The sequence below is a fragment of the Protopterus annectens genome, chromosome 7.part0 (assembly GCF_019279795.1).
Source record: "Protopterus annectens isolate FY-2018-M chromosome 7.part0, PAN1.0, whole genome shotgun sequence".
In the NCBI taxonomy this organism is placed as follows: Eukaryota; Metazoa; Chordata; order Ceratodontiformes; family Protopteridae; genus Protopterus; species Protopterus annectens.
This window is the reverse complement of record NC_056739.1, coordinates 1266018052-1266037887: the sequence shown is the minus strand read 5'-3', so window position 1 is coordinate 1266037887 and position 19836 is coordinate 1266018052. Positions and strand designations below refer to the sequence as shown.

Sequence of the window (19836 nt, the reverse complement as noted above, 5' to 3'; positions counted from 1 at the left end):
TTTTGAAAAAATTAAAAGGGCCAATCTCTCATTTGACAACCACGTGGCCAAAGTGGTTAGAAAACATTTTATATAGCCCACCTAATCATGAAGGGATTCACATCTAGATCAGGGACATCATCGCCTCTTTACTCATCCCTCATCAGGCCCATAATTGAGTACAATGCCCCTTTTGGGATGTACCTTACCAGACACCTGCAGCAACTGGAAAGACCCCAAAAGTACCTCACCAAGAGGATCAAAGGGCTCAAACAGATGCCATATGCTGCCCGGTTAAAGAAACTCCAGCTCTACTCAGTGGCATACCACCTGTTCAGAGGCGATCTGTGCCTGACGTATAAAGCCATGTCCAACTCGGAATTAATGGACATGCTGCACCTCAGAAAATCCAAATCCCATCGAGCTACGTGCTCGAGAGACTTGAACCTCAGCACTGAAATAAATAGGACATGCTGGAGGGACAGATTCATAACCCAGGGGCTCCCTTCACTCTGGAATAAAATCCCAGTCCAGTTAGGCAGAGTCCCTCATTGACTGTCTTCAAGAGGAATCTTGGTGAGTGGATGGGACCCGGGTATCACTTCTGTGTCACTGTTAGACAGAGGCACAGTATACTAACCTCGAAAAAGGGCATAGCAAAATAAATTTAAAATGGGTGGCGAAAGCCAAACACATTCTGGCTAGGCTTATAAATGCCCTAGGGCACATAGCCTAGTATAAACCTATATGTATATACACACACACACACACACACACACACACACACACACACACACACACACACACACACACACACAAATTCTTACTGCATACTATAGCAGTGAATACTAATTTTACTCCTCCTCATGCCCCCAGTCAGACATTTTACCTTAGGTGCACCCTTTCTAAACCACTGCCACTATTCAGACAAATTTGGGCTGAATTTAATGGTAGGGTTTTGATTTTTTTTTAAGTAAATTTGTCTTTCGATCATTTTTTTGTTTTTAATTGACAGCAAAAGTGCAGTCTTATTTTGCAGTTTTGGTCTCTGCCTGTACTTCCCGTTTATAGAAGTCATTTTCCTGCCTTCTTTCAGTTTCAGAATACACTCCATCAGGTAGTAGCAGTTTCCCCAGTTCTTGTCCATCTTTTATGTAGCAAGACTATATTGCATCTTTCTTCCAAACTGTCTTGTCTTCACACAGGTCACAGCCTACTTCCAAAGTCCACAGTGAATTGAATTTGCACAGAGCAGGTGTGACTTAACACCTCAGGCCTGGCTCAGCTTACTCGGTGCTTCTTAAAGGGAACCTACACCCTTTTATGGCAAGATGGGCCAGGCATTTTCTGTTATCTCAAGGATTGTGTACCTCCCATGTTGCAATACACCCTCAAATTAATGTGCTTACTGTGTTAAGAATTCTTATAAGACCAGTAATTCTCCATGTGATTCAAGTTTCTTGTTAGAAAAAACTGAGGACGGAACTGTGCAATTTATTTGGGGCACATACTAGGTGATGCCTGAGGAGTATAAGCACAACAGTACCACATGTTGACCCACAAGGAGGCCTCCATTTGTTTGGCAAGTAGGTGAAATAATTAACCTCAGCGAAGAGTAGTCATTTAATATAATGCTGATGTTAGAATTTCTCTTAAGATTTACTGTTAAAATGAGTACTTCATGCAACTTTTCCTTTATATGTAGCAGTAGAAAGATGAGAGCTAACTTCATGGTGATTGCCCCTAAGAATAAAAAATGCAATAGTTAACTTGACATGAACAGTTTGGAATGTGTGTATGGGTTCTTGAGTTCTTACTAGGAGCGACCGAATTTTCATTTCTCTTGAGTGACTTTTGTAACCATGTGATGTGTATGTGTGTATGTGTGTGTGTGTGTATGTGTGTATATATATATATATATATATATATATATATATATATATATATATTTCCAGGTTATTTAACCACATTATAGATACACTTTGTCTAGATGTATCATCTATGGCAGATTTTTCAGCGATTGAGCTGCAAGAGGGCGTTGTGTAAAATAACTTTTATATGGATGAGAGGTCAGTAGTTTTCTATAACACTATGAAATCCTGAAGAAGGTCTTTGTGTTGCTGTCTTGATTTTATTCTTCCACTCCATCCGTGCTGAACTCCAGTTATAACTGTGGACTGTTTTAGACATCATTGCCAACGCCAGATTATTTTGGAAGGGATATGCCTGTAGTGCTTGTCATAAGCAGTATCTGTCAGGAAATAGGATGCAACAAAATATGGAGTGGACTAAGGAATGCCTGCAATATTTCTGTTAAAGAATTCTACCCAAGTATCAAGTTTTCTTTCCAAAAAGTGATTTTCCTTCCTTGTAATTCAGTACTAAATACATCAAATGCAGAAAAAAATCATTCAATGATTATTCCATTTGTTTTATGTTGAAACTTATTTTTGTTTGCCTTTTTTCTTGCATTTGTCTCCATCTGTTACTTTGTGAAGGCTGCTGAAATTGGCAAAGTTATTAGGTTAGGTCACATATTCCAACAACAGAGCCATTAAGAAAACAATGGCTGTTAAGGCACATTTAAATGTCATTGTTGATCAGTCACAGATTGCCAGCATCATGCTTCAAGTAAATAATGCAAGCTGATGTCTGAACACAAGCAAGCATTTCATGCTTAGTTTTCAGTTGCAAATGGACTAAGTCTTAAATTTGTTATCTTTCCCTTCAATCAAACTCGAGTGCCACAAGAAAAGAAATGTTTTCATCTCACTATTCTGATTTTCTATCAGTATTTGATTTTGCATTTTTTCTAAACTGCATTTTCTGTCAAAGTGCATGTTTCTTCTGGTATTTTTTATGGCATTTTTGCATTGCATACAGTGTTTTGTTGAGACCAGGCAGTGAGTTTTGGAAAGGAAGATTAACATCAAAGACAGCAATTGTAGCTACCGTGTTAAAAACTGTAAATGCAAAACAAACCAGCTCAGTCCAAGTAACACCTATTAGTCACAGGGATCAGATTTTACTCGTGAACTACAGTTGTTACTTTGAAAAGAACAATTAACTCAGTTACATTTTCAAGCCTGTCATTCAAACATTCTTTAAAATGTGTTAGAGATGGTCACTAATAAAAATGAAAGGAAATAATGCAGATTGATGCTCTCAAGTTGAAATTAGGCAGTCGCGGTACTATTGAAAACTGATGAGAGAGAACAACAGTAAATGGGCCCTCTTATCTTAGGAATTTCCCTCTGTCCCTCTAAAATTACATCAGGGAGGTAAAAATCATGATACCCATGGCAGCCCCATTCAGGCTGTTTTGGGGTGTAACAAATTAGAAAACAGCCATTTATACAGAGGCATTAGTAATACTGAAAAGTATGTTGTTGTCTCCCCCCCCCCCCCCCCAGTTTTGGGTGCTATTCCTCTTTGGGTGTTCAGAACAATTCTTTGTTATAGAAGTTTTGGCGATGTTGTAGTTTACTGGCTCACCGGCAGGTTTGCGCAGGAGTGGTTATGGCCAGGGTGATTAACAAGCCTAATGTCTGGCAAGCGGAATGGAAATGAGGCATGATTGGCATACCATGCATATTAGCCCGTGACATCATGTATTCAATGATTGTAGATGAGCAGCTCTGAGTACTGTTATGTTCATGTGACAACAGTTTTAAACTCATACGAATCTTGGTAAAATAAGTTTAGTAACCTGTCATTTAGCATTCATATATTTAATTAAATATTGTTCCCCTTCCAGGAAAAAACATCTTTTACACAGTTCCCCCGTCTGTTTCAGGGTAACCTGTCATTTAGCATTCCTATATTTAATTCAATATTATTCCCCTTCCAGAAAAAAAAGCATCTTGTAGACAGTGCTCATGACTTCAAGTGGTGATAATAAAGAGTGTATTTAACAGTGTGTGTTAAATTGAGTAATCAGTTGGCTCTGAATGCACTATTTTTCAATTGCTATTGGTCTATAGTTGTATTGTACAATTTAAAAGGTTGTCCTTATGGATTGGAATGGTGTAGTATTTTTCCCGGAGTGTGTAATATATTTGTTCTGTTGATAAGAATTAAACTAGATAGGCAGTTAGTTCTGCTATTTAAAATGTTAGCATTTTTACTGAGTAAATCAGTGATCATTTTTGTTAGTGAGAAAAAGGTTTGCTTATGGTGGGAAGGTGCGGCTGGATATACTGTTAAGTTCTGAAGTTTAAAACTAAGCTTAAAGTTTTCAGTGGTGACTAACTATTTCAAAGCCATCAAAATGTATTCTACAAGAATTAAAGTTTTTAAAAAAATAAGAAAAACTTACTTGTTTGTTTTTCGGCTTTTCCCGGTTAGGGGTCGCCACAGCGAAACTCCGGTCCGCTAATGATTGGCAGTAGATTTTCACGAACGCCGAGGTGCCAGCTCGATGTTACAAATGCTAAATCACTGCAGTGCAGAAAGTGGGGAGTGCTGCACTCCTGAGAGTGTCGTCTTTACGATTACATATTAAACTGAGGTCTCATCTGCCTCATTTGGTGGTACTAGGGTGGACGAAAAAAAAAAATCAATAAAATGTTAAGTATTCAATTGATGGTAACAATTTTTTCCCTTTTGTAAGCTTAGATTAATCGGTTCCTCTAGTCTAGCAGAATCTGTGATATACTGGGATGTTGAAATACAGTATTGGGTAGACATAACTAACTTAAATTGCACCAAAGTTGAAATCAGTAAGTTCATTCCCAATGTAAGCTCAGCTGGCACAGCCTTGAAGAATATTTCCACTTCAACTTACAGGTCTAAAGTCGTAGTCCAATTTACCTGCCTTTACTAGCAGTAAGTAAAAACACATGAATATACAAGTTATACAAACAAATAAATAAAAAAGAAACATGTTTAGTGCTATTATCTCTCAGACATATTACTTGCATTTAATTCTGCAGGTACATGGGTAACGTGTACCCAATTCCACATGCCTGATTGATGAAGAATGAATATTCATGCAGGTGAGAACCACATCACAGTGAATATTCATTAGTACACCTTGACGTCAACCGCCTGGGGTGGGTTTTGGGTGGTGTTTGCTACTGCGCATCTGGTGAGCCAGTACACTATAACATAGTCAAAGTTTTATATTTGGAATATACCAACAATGGGTATCATTGCTGGATTTTGTGAATGCATCCATCTAAACCAGGTTTTCTGTAGATATACCTAAAGATACCTTAGTAGTCCTAGTAGAGTACCACTGTTTCTGTTTTCTGTATTAAAGTTTTAGAAATGTCCTGCTTTGTTCATAGTTTTTTCAGAGGAGGTCAGTGTATTTTGATTTATGCCAGTTGCATTTAGAATTGCTCTTAATTCTCTTATCTTTCATTTGCTGGAATACAGGCGTACCACGACAGAAAGCTCAGGAATGGTGTATTGCACATGGCTTTGAACTGGTGGAACTTGACCCAGAAGATGTGCCTGACGAAGACGGTGGGTGTATTTTTTTTCAATTGAAATACTTGCACCATCATTTGAATGTGCCAGCATGGCTCCTTACAGCTATAGCAGCTCACATTCGTGCTCCATACCAGAAAATGTGATTTAGACTTTGTTAGCTTTTTTGGAAGCGAAGGCAGTACATCTAAGGTTGATAGAGGCTGACAGCACTCATCCAGTAGCCAGTTAGTTACCAAATATGTGTGACTGCATTCCCCTTCATTCTTAAGGACGTTGTCCACTATTAAAAGTTACAATTAGCATGCACATAGTGGAGCTTTCTAGTGTGCAGTAGCTGCACATTCCACAAACTTTCTGTAAAACTACTAGCTGAATCTTTGAGCGAACACCGCTCCAGATTGATTGATTGATACAGTTTAATAGTTGTCAGTGTACTGTGAAGAAGGTTTTATCATCACTTAATAGGGGACCGGCAGATCCAAAGGGGCTTACCCTTTAGCCAGTACATCATTTTAGCAGCACACCTGCAGATTTGAAGTATGATATGCAAGGAAGTATTATTCATATTTATTATTATCCAGAAGGCTATTTTCAGCTTGTATGCCTGCTGTACATTGCTTTTTTTGGTTTACACATCATTGAAATTGGATAGATTCTTATGACGTAATAGACAAGTTACAGTGTATTTTTATAATACAAATACTTGGGCTTTTAACCAACCCCCTCGTTAATGTTTAAACACAGTGCAGATTGTATCACTGTCAAGTCACCGATTTACTCTCTACACCATTTCAGAACACTTAAATCCTTAATCCTGGTTTGCTCTCATCAAAAGCTTTCTTATCCAAAGAACTGGGTATGCTTACCCCCTCATTATGCTTTAAGTGTAGCCAGTACACCAAGACTTCAGACTATCAGTTTTAAAAAGTATAGCTCCTAGAACTGAGCATCATTATGACTCCTGAAGGCCAACTGTCTCCCATTTCCAACCTGCATTGCTCTTGACAGTTACCTTTAGACTTCTCCATAACAATTACTGCCCATTGGCTCAAAAATAAATAAATAAAATCTTTTCCATGTGAACTACACACTGGCATTAACAGCTTTTTCCAGCCTAAGATTCTAGTTCAACCATGCTGTAAGTGAAAAAAGCTAAAATATTACCGTCCTACTGGATCTGTTTACCTTTTTATAGTCTGTAAGAAAGCATATTTGCCCAGAGCTCAAAAGCAAGCATTTTAAACACCTAAAAGAAAATGCCTATTCTTGCTTTATAGATACTAACTTTTATTTCTACACACTTTTAAGGATGTGAAATTTTTTTCCTGGTTAAATTTTACCTTATGTTGGTATATGTGTACATTAGAAGAATAATCATGTACTCCATGCGTGAATGTTTTACTTTTATGTACATAGCTCTTCAAAATGTATGTAAGTAACCTGTTAAATCTAACTTGCACTGTAGTGCCAAGCTTTATTTTATAATTATATGATCATACTGTCAGTTGTATCGACCAAATTTACATGAAGAAATTGAACATCGAATACAGTTAACCATCAATTACTGTAACTCTGCCCTTATGAGTGAGTCATTACTGAAAAGGGTCCCAAGACAAGCCCACCCACCTAGCAAACAAAATAAAGTTAAATAAATTAGTGGGTAAATTTGAAGCAGCTCTGTGATAGTTTAGAAACCCCAGAATAGTAAGCTTACAAGGTAGTTTAGGATTCAGTTAACAGTGACATTTTCCCCCATAATCGTGGCTGTAAACCATTTGGCAGCCAAAGCTAACTTTTATTTACCTTATTCCTAAGTTCAAAGGTGAAGATGCCAGAGTCAACTCTGTTAAGGAGTTAGGTTGAAAAGTGTGGAAAAGGGAAAATGTCACTACTTTTTAATACAGTGTTGCCTTTGCAATGACAACTGCTGCACCCTATTTTCTTGGATAACACTGTATGTTAAGTTGTCTATCTCACCTTCATTCTTGCTGGTTGGGTTCGGAGCTGATCCTTGGCTCCGACTCCGCCATCTTCAATAGCTCGAGAGCCGTTTACTGGCTCGAGACTACGCTATATCCCATGATGCCTGGCGCTAGTTACTCAGATCTTGTTTGCCACTTCAGACTGCGAGGTTGTCTTACTGGCTCAGGCTCGTATACTTTTTTTTATTTTTATTTATTTTACATTTGTTTACCGGGCTAGTCCAACTGGATACATTTCCATTTTCAGCAGAGGCCCGGGAAGAAAAGCTCCACATTGAAGTTAATACAAACAAGTCATTTACATAAAGAAAGTAAGTAGTTAGTAAAATACAAACAGAAATAAGGTTTAATCTAGATTATACTAGTTGAAAATATATATTTGGAAGGACACTTACTCTAATTTTCTTTACAGTACAAGATAGGGGAGTTGTACTTCAGTAAAACATTCATGAAGAGTATAATTGATTAAGTAAGTATAAACCATAGAGAGTTCTATATTAATTCATAGCAGAGGCTAATTAACAAGGGTGTTTTAGAGAATGTCTACTCAAGGAGAGTGAGTAGAGAGAGGTAAGAGAGGGTGATTAAGAGAAGAGTAATTAGTAGAATCATAAGATTAGACAGGATTGATGCATGGGCATAGCCAGAGTGTTTTTAGATGTTGTTTGAGCTTTTGTTTAAAGAGGAAGGGTGACGAGGTAGAAGTTAGAGTGGTAGGTAGAAGATTCCAGTATTTACCTATGGTGTTGGAGAAGAGTGAGTCACCTGCTATGTTATTGGACTTACTTAACTTCACAAGAAGTTTATTAGAGGAGCGTAAAGAATTTAGGTTAGAATAGGGAGAAATAAGGTCAGAAAGTATAGGGGTATTTTTTGGTTGGTAAAATATCCTATGAACAAAGGTAAGTTGGGAGAGTAATAGTGTATTTTTTAGTTCTAGCCAGTCTAGTTGTTGTAGATTCTGACAGTGGTGAGTTCTAAATGGGTTTCCGGTGGCAAATCTAGCAATGCTATTGTATGCATTTGCTAGTTTAGTGAGGTTATTTTTCTTTAGGTTAGTGTATATGGATGAAGCATAAAGAAGAGTAGAAATAAGATGAGAGTGAGCAAGTGTGATTTTGGCCTGTGGCGTTAAAAAGGTTTTAATTCTATATAAGGAGCCGAGTTTTCTATTTACGGTTTTAATAGTGTTATTAATGTGATTATCAAAAGTGAGGTTATTGTCAATTATAATACCTAACAGCTTAGTGGTAGAGTCAGGGGCTATATGTGTGCCATTGTTGGAAGTTATAGAGAAGTCTATGAGGGGAGACTTAATATTAGGCCTGAAGAGCAGGAGTTTGGTTTTATTGGCATTCAAAAGGAAGCAGCGTTTCAAGAACCATGCCTCATCTGTGCTAAATACATTGTGTTAGGGTTTGTAGTTCAGAGGAGGTGTTTGTTAGCAGAGCATATGAGTGTTGAGTCGTCTGCATATTGAATACAAGTAGCTTGAGGTATTGCTACATGTAAGTAATTTATGAATAAAGAGAAGAGGAGAGGTCCTAGGATGGAACCCTGTGGGACTCCAAGAGAGACTGGCAGAAGGGATGAAAGTGTATTATCCCAGAGAACTGCCTGTTATTAAGGTAGGAAGTGAACCATTGAATAACTTTGGTATCTAGAGAGAGAGAGATTCAAGTGTTTTTATGAGCATAGTGTGGTTTACCATGTCAAAGGCTTTTGACAGGTCTATAAAGAGTGCTGATGACAGAATACTATTATTGCGGTTTCTATTGATACACTCGGTAAAAGATAGGAGAGCTGTTGTAGTGCTATGAAATGGCCTAAAGCCATGTTGGCAGTTGGCTAGTAAGTTATATTGAGTTAAGTGGTGCATTAGCTGATAATGAATACATTTCTCCATAATTTTTGCTAAGGGTGATGAGTGATATAGGCCTGTAGTTAGAATAGTTATTTGAGCTACCACCTTTATGTAAAGGGATTATGTGGGAAATTTTCCAGATAGCAGGGATGGTTCCTTCATTGATGGTTCTATTTATAAGGAGGGATATAGGATAAGCAACTGCTTCAGCTGCTTTTTGAAGGTATTCAGATGGTAACTGATCTGCAGATGGGGTACAAGGTTTGAGTTTTTGGATGAGTTTTAGGATGTAGGAAGTAGAGATGGGTTGTAGTTGGAATATAGGGAGATTAGTAGATGTACCAGTGGGAAGGTTAGATTTGTCTATTGTGAGATGACTTGCTAGTGAATTAATGGTGTCTGTGAAAAAGGAGTTAAAGGCATTGGCAGTTTCATGTGAGGTATTATTTTCGGCCCCTGAAGGTGTACTAGAGTGGCCTGGGTGTAGGAGCGAATTTAAGGTTGACCAGAACCTTTTGGGGTTGTTATGATGAGTTTGCTGTAGTTTACAGTAATAGTTCTTTTTATCTATAAAAACAGCTTTTTTAGTGCTATTTTTTAACTGTCTAAAGGCTTGTTGGTCTGAAGTAGTTTTTGTATTTCTCCATTTAGCCCAAGATTATTCCCAAGTAGTATTTTTTGTCTTGTCTCTTTGGACAGCCAGGGGGCAGGTTTAGATTTAACTCTGATAGATCGTTTTGGAGCATGTTGGTCAAGGATTGATAGGAATTTGGTATTGAAATATGCGATAGCATCTTCAAGGGTTAGGGTTTTTAGAAGATTCCATTTACAGGCTTTTACTTCATTTTGGAATAATAATGGGTTGAAGTGTTTCTTCCTACGTGAAACCCTGTAGGTAGGGGTGTAATTAATGTCACTCTTTTGTCTTATGATATAAGTTAAGGAATGATTACTTACATCATCAGGCAAAGTTCCTATTGTATATGTTTGTTGCTGTTTGTTAATAAGAATCCAATCTAAAATACTTTCTTTGTTATTGGTTTTATTGATTCTTGTGGGATTATAGATTAGCTGAGTAAAGCCATGAAGATTAATATGAGATGAGGGATTATTTGTATTGATAGAGGGCCAATCACAGTTAAAGTCTCCTAAAATGATTGTTTCTTGTGGGTAGGAAGAAGATATCCAACTTAGGATATTCTCAATTGTAGTGTAGTTATTGCCAGGGGGTAGGTAGATACAGATGATATAGATAGATTTATTAGGGTTTAGTTGTAGTTTAGAGGTAAGGATCTCAGCTTTAACATCTTTTAGTGGGTTGGAAGGTTGTGCAGTGATTTTTAGTCCATTTTTAAACAGAAGTGCTACTCCTCCACCCTTACGTTTTATGCGGTCCATTCTCAATATGTTATATCCAGGGGGAAGTATTGCATTATCTTTAGTACCAGGTTTCAGCCAAGTTTCAGTGAGACAGAAAATGTCAAAGGAGTGAGTATCAAGGAGGGCATGGAAATGAGCGATCTTATTGTTAATACTACAGATATTGAGATGTCCAATAAGTAAGGCATTAGAAACAATGGTTAGTACTGAGTTATTATAAGGTATGTCAGTGGAGTTATCAGTTGGTCCTGGGTTAGGATGGATGTCACCATCGCCGAGGGTTGGTGTTTTTAGTTCAAATGATGGTTTGCAGGAGAAGTTGGTTAGATATTTTAGCCTCCTTATGTTTGGATTATTGAAGTTAATGTGTGTAAGTCGATGGTATTTGGGTAATAGGTAGTTGGGGGTGCATGTGATGTTTAAATGAGTATAAGTTTGGATAGGATGTTGGAAGGCTGTTTGTCTGCGACAGTAACTGAAGTGGTAATAATTAGCTTTTTTATAAGAAGTAAGGAGATAGATGGTGGTTAAGCCTAGAGAGCATATGTATATGAATATTAGTTTGCTTAGTGTAGTTTTAGATGTGAGAGACATATTGCTAAGAAGAGTTGTAAAGCCCTAGGATATAGAGTTAATAAGTAAAAAAAAAGAAAACAGGTTAAAGTATAGGAAAGGTATAGTTTTCTTGAGAGGAGTAGTTAAGAGTATAAGTGAAAGGTAGGTGTTAGGAGAGAGGGAATAGAGTAAGTTAGGAGGGATGATGTGGGGTTATAGTAAGAGAGAGATAATAGATAAAGTAGTTAAGGAGGGATGGGGTGGAGTTATACTAATAAGCAGTTACAAGGGATAGGAAGGGTCAGGGAGGGGGTGTGGTTAGGGAGGTATAAGTGTGAGAGCACTGGGGGTGGGTGGGATATGGGGGTAGGGTAGGGGAGCGAAGCGGGGCAGAACCAGTCAGTAGATTGTGTGGAGCCAATCAGACCTTCCAGAGAGCCTACTGCCGAAGTAAGTCAGGCAGATAAGAAACAACTTATTATGGAAGGTTTATGGCAGTAAATTTAAACAAAACCAGTTTACTTTTAAGTTTAAACAAAACCAGTTTACTTTTACTCTGTAAATCAGCGTCTGCTATAAACGTTTTAATGGATAAATTCAGTTGCCAAATACGTTAGTTAAGCAGAGATGAAGAACAAACCTCAGCAGACTATAGAAAACTCAGTCACTGTATTGTGCTGCCATCTAGTGGCATAAGGGAGGAAAGACCTCAACTTTAGGTTAACAAGAAAGTATGCTATATGGGAGATAAGACGGCCTAGGTAAGTTCCGCTAGTGTGCTGGCCCAGCTCAGACAAGGTCTTAGCAAATGTAAAAAGAAAAATAGAGACACATACAGCAAATTCTTAGGGCTATCAGCTATATCCAATGCTGAGAAATAAAGGGATGCGTCCAGGTGTTCCTACTTTGGGAGGCTGTGTTGTGGCTTCTGTAAAAATAAGTTACTTTTGGGATGTCCAACAGCAGAGAGGGACAACCCGATTAGCAGCACTTGGCTTCCAAGCTTTTGAGCCAATGACACTGCAAGTTTCACCCATCAGTATCATCAATCCACACCTGGAAATTAAAATTCAGACAGCCTGGGGACAGGGGAATGCTACTCCTCTTCCGGCTTCACCCCAACTCTTTTGCCATGTAGACCCAGACCACCTCCACAGGAAAAGAAAGCTTTTGTCCGTCTTTTCCCCTTTAATAAATATAGTTAAAACCCATAGTTACGAACACAACACTGCAAAAGCTCACAACCTGGCCAGGTTGCGGCTTCTGGCGAGAAGGGTTGTTTATCTGAAATCATTTCATTAAATGAATAATCCAAAAACTATCAAAACCAACATAAACACACAGAAAGCACAAGCGATTCCCGTCCAGCGTAGCACTACCTTTTTTGTATTTTCTATTTTTTCACTAGAATTTACCTCTTATTAGTGTACTTAATACCTTATATTGTACTATTACCCTAGCTAGACTAGTTAAACAGCATCTATCTTCCCCTGTTTTCTTATTTAAAAACTCGTTTTAATTAGAGAGTTTTCGCCACCCCTCCCCCTCTCTTCCCTTTTGCGGTAGCCGTTTAAATTAGAGGCTAACCCTCTTTTGTCTTTCTAATTAAAAAAAAAAACGCTTTTTTAGTAGTTGTAGACTTATTTAGTGTGTTAGCTGTATTGTTTAATTAGTATACCTGCTAACTTGTTTACTTCTTTGTAGTGTGTGTGAGTGCTTTACCTTGGTGTGTGGGTGTGTTAATATGTCCAAGGAGTCTAAAGTGTCCGGATTCAAGAAGTGTGACTCATGCTGTCAGAAGATGTCTCTGACAGATGGTCACACTTCTTGTGTCTATTGTCTGGGCACAGTGCACCTGCAGGGCTCTTGTTCGGTTTGTCATGCCTTTAGCCCAAGAGTCCTGCAGGAGCGCAAAAATAAGTTGATACTCAGGGGTTTGCTGAAGCCCCAGGATTTCACCGGCCAAGGTTCAGCCTATGAAATCCTCCAAACCACCTAAGTCTTCGGCTCCCAGTTCGGAGCCGTCGCTGGGTGAAACTCCACCATCCACCTCGGCTCCGGCTGGAGCCGATGTGCCCTCCCTCCCAATCGGCTCCAGCAGGTACTTCGGAGCTGTTTGGGAGTCGAAAGAGATCTAGGTCTCCCTCCTTGGAGTTGATGCGCTCGGCTCCACGGTCACCTCTGCTCCAATCGGAGCACAGTCATAGGTCCTATCATCGGGCAAGACTTTCAGATCAGGACTTGGAGAGAGTGGTCAGTAGGCTACTGAAATCGCAGGCCCTAGCGAAAATGTTGTCCAGCCCCCCTCATAAGGTGTCTGCTCCATCCACTTCTGCAGAGATTCCTCCTCCGACGCCTCTCTTGAGCTCGGAGCTGGAGTTCATTGGGGTTCACTCGTGGAATTATCGGCTCCGATACCTTCCCCTTTGGTTCCATCGTCGGCTCCGATCCCTTCCATGGCACCGTCCTTGGAGGGATCTGGGCGCCGAGACTCCCTCATCGGCTCCGAGAGGGCGAGTGGCATCAGACCCTTGTCCGACCCCATTCTCCCCCTCGGAGCTTTGGCGCGGGTGAGCTCGGCTCCTACATCGGCCTCGGAGCCGTCCCTCTCGGTGCGGAGAGGAATTCCGATTTCTTCGGAGCCGAAGTCTTCTCTGCACCCAGGCAGGGCCGCTTTCGAGGTCATGAGGAGTGTACTGACCCCCGAGTCAGTCCCACGATCAACCCCACTGGCTCCTCCCCATATGGTGCCTGCGTCTGCCTCTGCCCCTCCTCCAGACCCCAAGCGTGGGGAACCAGCGCTCCAGAGCACCCCCTTGGGTGTTCCTTCCTCTTCTGAGGCCTCCCCTGATCATTCAGAGGAGCCACTTCGTAAGAGGAAGTGCAAGAGGAAGCACGTTGACTCCCCTGAGTCTGTCACATCGGATACTGACTTAGAGGATTCGGAAGGGTCCCTGAGATCCCACTCTGAAGATGTCTCCTTTTCAGACATTTTGGAAATGCTTAGGCAGAGGGGGAACTGGAATACCCTAGCCCATTCCGAGGATGAGTCGGTATTCCTGGACACGTTTGGTTCCCGATCTTCCACCTCCTGGGTGTCTCCGCCTTTTGACCCACTTATGTCTGTGGTGGCTCGGAAGGCGTGGCCAGCTCCAGACACAGTGGAACCAACCCCCAGGAGACCTGCTAAATTTATAAACTGCACCTCAGGACAAACAGTTTTTGACTAAGGGCGTACCTGTCGATGCCATGGTGGTAGCAGCAACCACAAAGGAGTTGGCAGAAACTTCCTCATCTGTCCATCCCCCTAACAAGGAGTCTAGGACTATGGACAGATATGGGAAGCAAATGTTTGCTTCAGCGACCTTCTCCATGAGGTCGCTGAATTATTTGTGCCATTTCACCCACCTTCAGAGGGATCTCCTTAAAGTGCTTGGGGATACCCTCCAAGATTCATTAGCTGAGGGGGCTCAAGCTAAGGTGGCCTCCCAGCTGGCGACTCTGAATTCAGTTGTTAACTTCTCCATGAGGCTCATTTCTTATGCAGCCGATGGTGCGAGTAGGCCCACAGGCGTTGCCCTTAGGAGGCACGCATGGATGTGGCTATGTAATTTTTCGGAGCCCTTCAGAGCGTCTTTCACCAATATCCCCTTTGATGGTTCCGCTCTCTTCGGATCACAGGTGAAGGACACCCTAACCAGGTGTGAACAAGAAGGCAAGACTCTCTCTGCTGTGGGAGTCCATTTTTCCACTCCTTCTAGACCATACCCCAAGGGTCAGAAGAGTGGAAAGATGTGGTTCCGGAAACCCCAGGGAGCCTTGCCTGACACACTTGGTGAGTTTCCCTCCAGGGGCAGAGGAGGGAACAATAACAGACACCACCCTCGTGGCAGAGGGGGTCTGCAGAACCATGGCAGCAGAGAATCTTTCTCTGAGAAGCCCTTTCAGTATCCCTGAAGGGTTGCCCAGCTGCCCGTCTCTGGCGGCAGTCGGGGGAAGGCTCTCTCTGTACCCCAAAGCCAGGCAAGACCTAACTCAAGACAAGTGGGTACAGTCGATCATATCCGGAGGTTACAAAATTCTCTTTGCTCAACCCCCATTAAAGTCAAACAAGTCCCTTCCAGATGTTCCACCATATCTAAGTGAACAAGCAGCCATAGAAATTTCAAAGCTGCTACACAAAAGAGTCATCCAGGAAGCCCCGGAAGACCAACTCGGATCCGGAACTTACTCAAGGTTCTTTTTGGTACCAAAAAAGACAGGGGACTGGAGACCCATTCTGGATCTCAGCAGATTAAACAGATCTGTACAAAGAACGAAGTTTCGGATGGTCACACTACAGTCCATTCTACCCTTCCTGGGTCAGGACAATTGGATGTGCTCTATAGATCTTCGGGATGCGTACTACCACATCAAGATGCACAGGCACTCCAGAAGATACCTTCGCTTCCGGCTGGGAGCCAGTCATTATCAGTTCAGTGCTCTGCCCTTTGGTCTCACCACAGCCCCCAGGGTGTTCACCAAATGCATGGCAGTGGTTACGGCTCACCTGAGACGTCAAGGATTCCAGGTGTTTCCATATCTAGACGACTGTCTCCTTACTGCTTCCACCAGGCATCACCTCCTGCAAGCCAGGAAATACACTATCAAAACTTGTTCCAAGCTAGGTATGACAATAAATTTTAAAAAATCTGCATTGTTGCCCTGTCAGCATATCACTTGTATAGGCGCAAATCTAAATACCAGGAACATGTTTGCAAACCTTCCACCAGACAGGGTATCACTAATTCGCCAACAAGTACAGATTTTATTAACATGCAGAACGATTCAAGTCAGGTTCATCCTCCGAACACTGGGTTCCATAGCATCAGCAATTCTTCTTGTTCCCCTGGCCCGCTTTCACATGAGAATCCTACAGTGGCATCTATTCACACAGTGGTCCTTCCAACAGCTTCCCATGTCTCACAAGATTATGATCACAGAAGCATGCAAGAAGCACCTCGCTTGGTGGATGGTCTCCCAGGGCAGACCATTTGTGCTACCCCCTCCAGTCGCCACAGTGACCACGGACGCCTCCCTGATAGGGTGGGGGGGCATTATCAGGGCAGGACAGTCCAAGGCACCTGGCAGCCTTACGAGTACCATTTGCATAAAAATGTCTTGGAGATGTGTCTTGGAGATGAGAGCCGTGATTTTAGCGTTGCAGGCCCTTCAGGACTCTCTCCCTCCTGGGACCATTGCAATTCAAATGGACAATATGTCAGTGGTGTGGTACATCAACAAGCAGGGCGGAACCAGGTCCTATCCTCTATGTCGAGAAGCTCTCAGACTCTGGCAGTGGGCGATCTCTTCCCACCGTTTTCTGATTGCAACGCACATCCCTGGGAGTTCCAGCGTCATTGCAGACAGGCTCAGCAAAGCAATTCTCATGCCTCATGAGTGGTCTCTGAATCAGGTAATTGCGGAACAAATCTTTCGCAAATGGGGTCAGCCTTGCTGCGACCTGTTCGCCACACCTTTCAACAGCAAGTGCAGCAATTTCTTCTCCCTCCTTTCACTTCCCAACCACTCCCCCAGAGACGCTCTAGTCCACGTTTGGCCTCAGGGACTTTTTTATGCTTTTCCTCCATTTCTCCTAATACCCAAACTCATACAGAGAGCAACTGTGTTGGGTTGCAATATGATCCTCATTGCCCCTTACTGTCCTCGACAGATATGGTTCCCATTCCTGCATCATTATCTTCTCGAGCAGCCTTGGATTCTGGATCCTATTCCAGATCTACTGATTCACCAATCGGGCAGACTGCATCGATCCCTTCAAACACTCCAGCTCACAGCTTGGTTGCTCCACTTCCAACCTTAGCCAGGCTTCCTAATAGTTCCTCCTCTGTGCGGGAAATTATCATCTCATCGCACAAAGCCACAACTAGGAAAACTTACGCTAGTAAGTGGAAACGTTTTTCTTGCTGGGCAGAGGCTAGGAATATAGATCCCTTTTCAGCCCCTGTCCACAAGATTCTGAAATTTTTAGCGGAACTCTTCCATTCTGGTTCCGCTTCTGCTACAATCAGGGTTCAGTTAGCTGCCATTTCAAATTTTCACTTTGGTTTGTCTTCTAATAACATCATGTCTCATAAGCTGTGTAAAGCCTTCCTCAAAGGAACCACTCTGCTTAGGCCCCCATTGAGGGATCCACCACATCTGTGGGATCTAAACTTGGTGCTAGCTTCCCTAATCTTGCCACCCTTTGAACCTGCAGCATCTTGCTCCATTAAGTTTTTATCCTGGAAGACTCTCTTTCTGGTAGCCATTACTTCTGCCAGACGTTTTTCGGAACTTCAGGCTCTATGTACTCGTCCCCCATACTTAGTTTTCCATAATGATAGGGTCGCTCTAAGGACCAATCCTTCCTCCTTTCCTTCCTAAGGTCTGTACACAAAATAATTTGAATCGGTCCATAGACCTTCCTGTGTGCCTTCCTAATCACACCAATAATGCCGAATATAAATTGCAGCAGTTGGATGTTCACAGACAGCTGCTTTTTTATTTGCATAGGACAAAGGACATCAGGAAATCCGACCAACTCTTCATTTCCTATGCTGAGGGCAGACAGGGCCTCCCTGTCTCAAAGGTAACATTATCTAGATGGTTGTCTCATGTTATTTCATTCATTTACCAGCTGAGAAACAAAAAATTATCTACCAAACCTAAAGGCCACTCTATTAGGGCACTGGCTACCTCGGTGGCCTTCCAATCTAGGTTACCCATGGAATCTATCTGTTCAGCTGCTACGTGGGCTAACCCACATACCTTCATTTCTCATTACAAATTAGACATTGCTTCCAGGAACAGGGCTGATTTTGGTTCCACTGTTCTGAAGAGTCTGTTCCAGTGAGCCACCCAGGATAGTAGGTGCTAGGGACGCTGTCCCAACCAGCAAGAATGAAGGTGAGATTACATAAGAAGTTATGTACCTACCATAACGTTCCATGTTAGTTGTCTTCTCGCCTTCTTTCTTGCGTCCCACCCTCCATCCCCCTATCCTAGTTGATCGAGAGGAGCTCCTCTTTTCAATTTTTCATTGGCCGAACCTTCTCTGGTTGCATTTTTCTGCTTAGATAGCTTCACAGTTGGAGCCCCAGGGGGCTTCCAATGTACATTTCCTTCTTACTAGTGTCTGGAATAGCTTTTTCAAATGAGATCTGAGTAACTAGCGCCAGGAATCATGGGATATAGCGTAGCCTCGAGCCAGTAAACAGCTATTGACGATGGCCGAGTCGGAGCCAAGGATCGGCTCCGAACACAATCAGCAAGAAAGAAGGCGAGAAGAAGACAACTAACATGGAACGTTATGGTAAGTACATAACTTCTCTTTCTCTGCTACTTCAGTTTATTCTCCCTTTTATTTACTTCCTAGTATAAAATTAATGTTTGTGAAAAAAAATGCACTCCTCTGTAGTTCGTATGTTGCAGTAGTCACTGCCGGCCTTAGGCATAGGCAAACTAGGCAACCGCCTAGGGCACCATACAGGCTGGCCTAGTAAAGGGCGCAGTTTGTGTTCATTTATTTATTTATTTTAATTAATTTATTTGTTTTATTATGCGAACGCATAATAAGAAAAGTACATTAATTAAAATGAATAAATAAACCATAGGGTGTCGGAATCCCAGGGTGAGGGGTGACTGCCCTCCCACTTTTAAACCTGCAGTGTGGCCAGGAGGCTTCAACAACTATCAAAAAAAAAAAAATCTTCACTCCACTACCTTTCAGGAGAAATATATGCGCATCAACGCATGTACGCCAATACTGATGTAAAGACGTTCTGTGGTGGCGCGCGGAAATTAAACTAGCACTTCAACAATTCGTGTGTATGTATTTGGCCATTTTGTTTAAAAAGGAGGTAAGTGTATTTGTGTGTGTGTCTGTAGTTTAAACTGAGTTACTGTATGCGAGAGAAAGTGTGTGTGTATGTATGTATGTGTATAGAATTTAAATTAGTTCTGTTTGAATGAGAGAGAGCGCATGTGCTACTGTGTAAGAGAGTAGATGTGTGTAAGAATGGAAGGTGTGTGTCTGTGTGTTGTATGAGAGAGTAAGAGTGTGTGGAATTTAAACTAGTTTAGTTTTTGTGTGAAAGAGAATGCATGTGTGTGTTTCGTGAGAGAGTAGGTGTGTGTGTGTCTGTGTGTGTCTGTGTGTGTCTGTGTGTGTCTGTGTCTCTCTGTGTCTCTCTGTGTCTCTCTGTGTCTCTCTGTGTCTCTCTGTGTCTCTCTGTGTGTGTATTGCTATGTGAGAGAGAGCAGCTGCGTGTGTGCAACATACCTCTCAACTGTCCAGATAAACTTAAGGTATATATATATATATATATATATATATATATATATATATATATATATATATATATAGTTTTAAAAGAGCAGTGTGGTTGCATTTATTTTTGTGTGTTTTTTATACAAGTTTACATTTTTAGAATACTGAAATTAGTCATGTAATACCCAGTTTTTTTGCAGGCCATTTTAATGTAGGAATGATCTTAAGCTAAGCAGTTTTATATTAGTGTTTTTGTAGATCAAAAAAGTCAACAAAAATGTGTTTTTTATTGATAACAGCAAGGCAGGTGACGCTAACACTGTTTA

At 41.3% G+C, this 19836-nt stretch overlaps 1 protein-coding gene across 1 annotated transcript in view; it reads left to right on the top strand.

Moving 5' to 3' along the window:
* AAGAB (alpha and gamma adaptin binding protein) overlaps positions 1–19836 on the top strand; it is a gene marked incomplete in the record, with an annotated part of 888073 nt that overhangs the window by 454977 nt on the left and 413260 nt on the right. Inside the window, 1 exon segment of the mRNA XM_044077879.1 lies at positions 5362–5451. Coding sequence (XP_043933814.1) covers positions 5362–5451 — 90 coding nt within the window.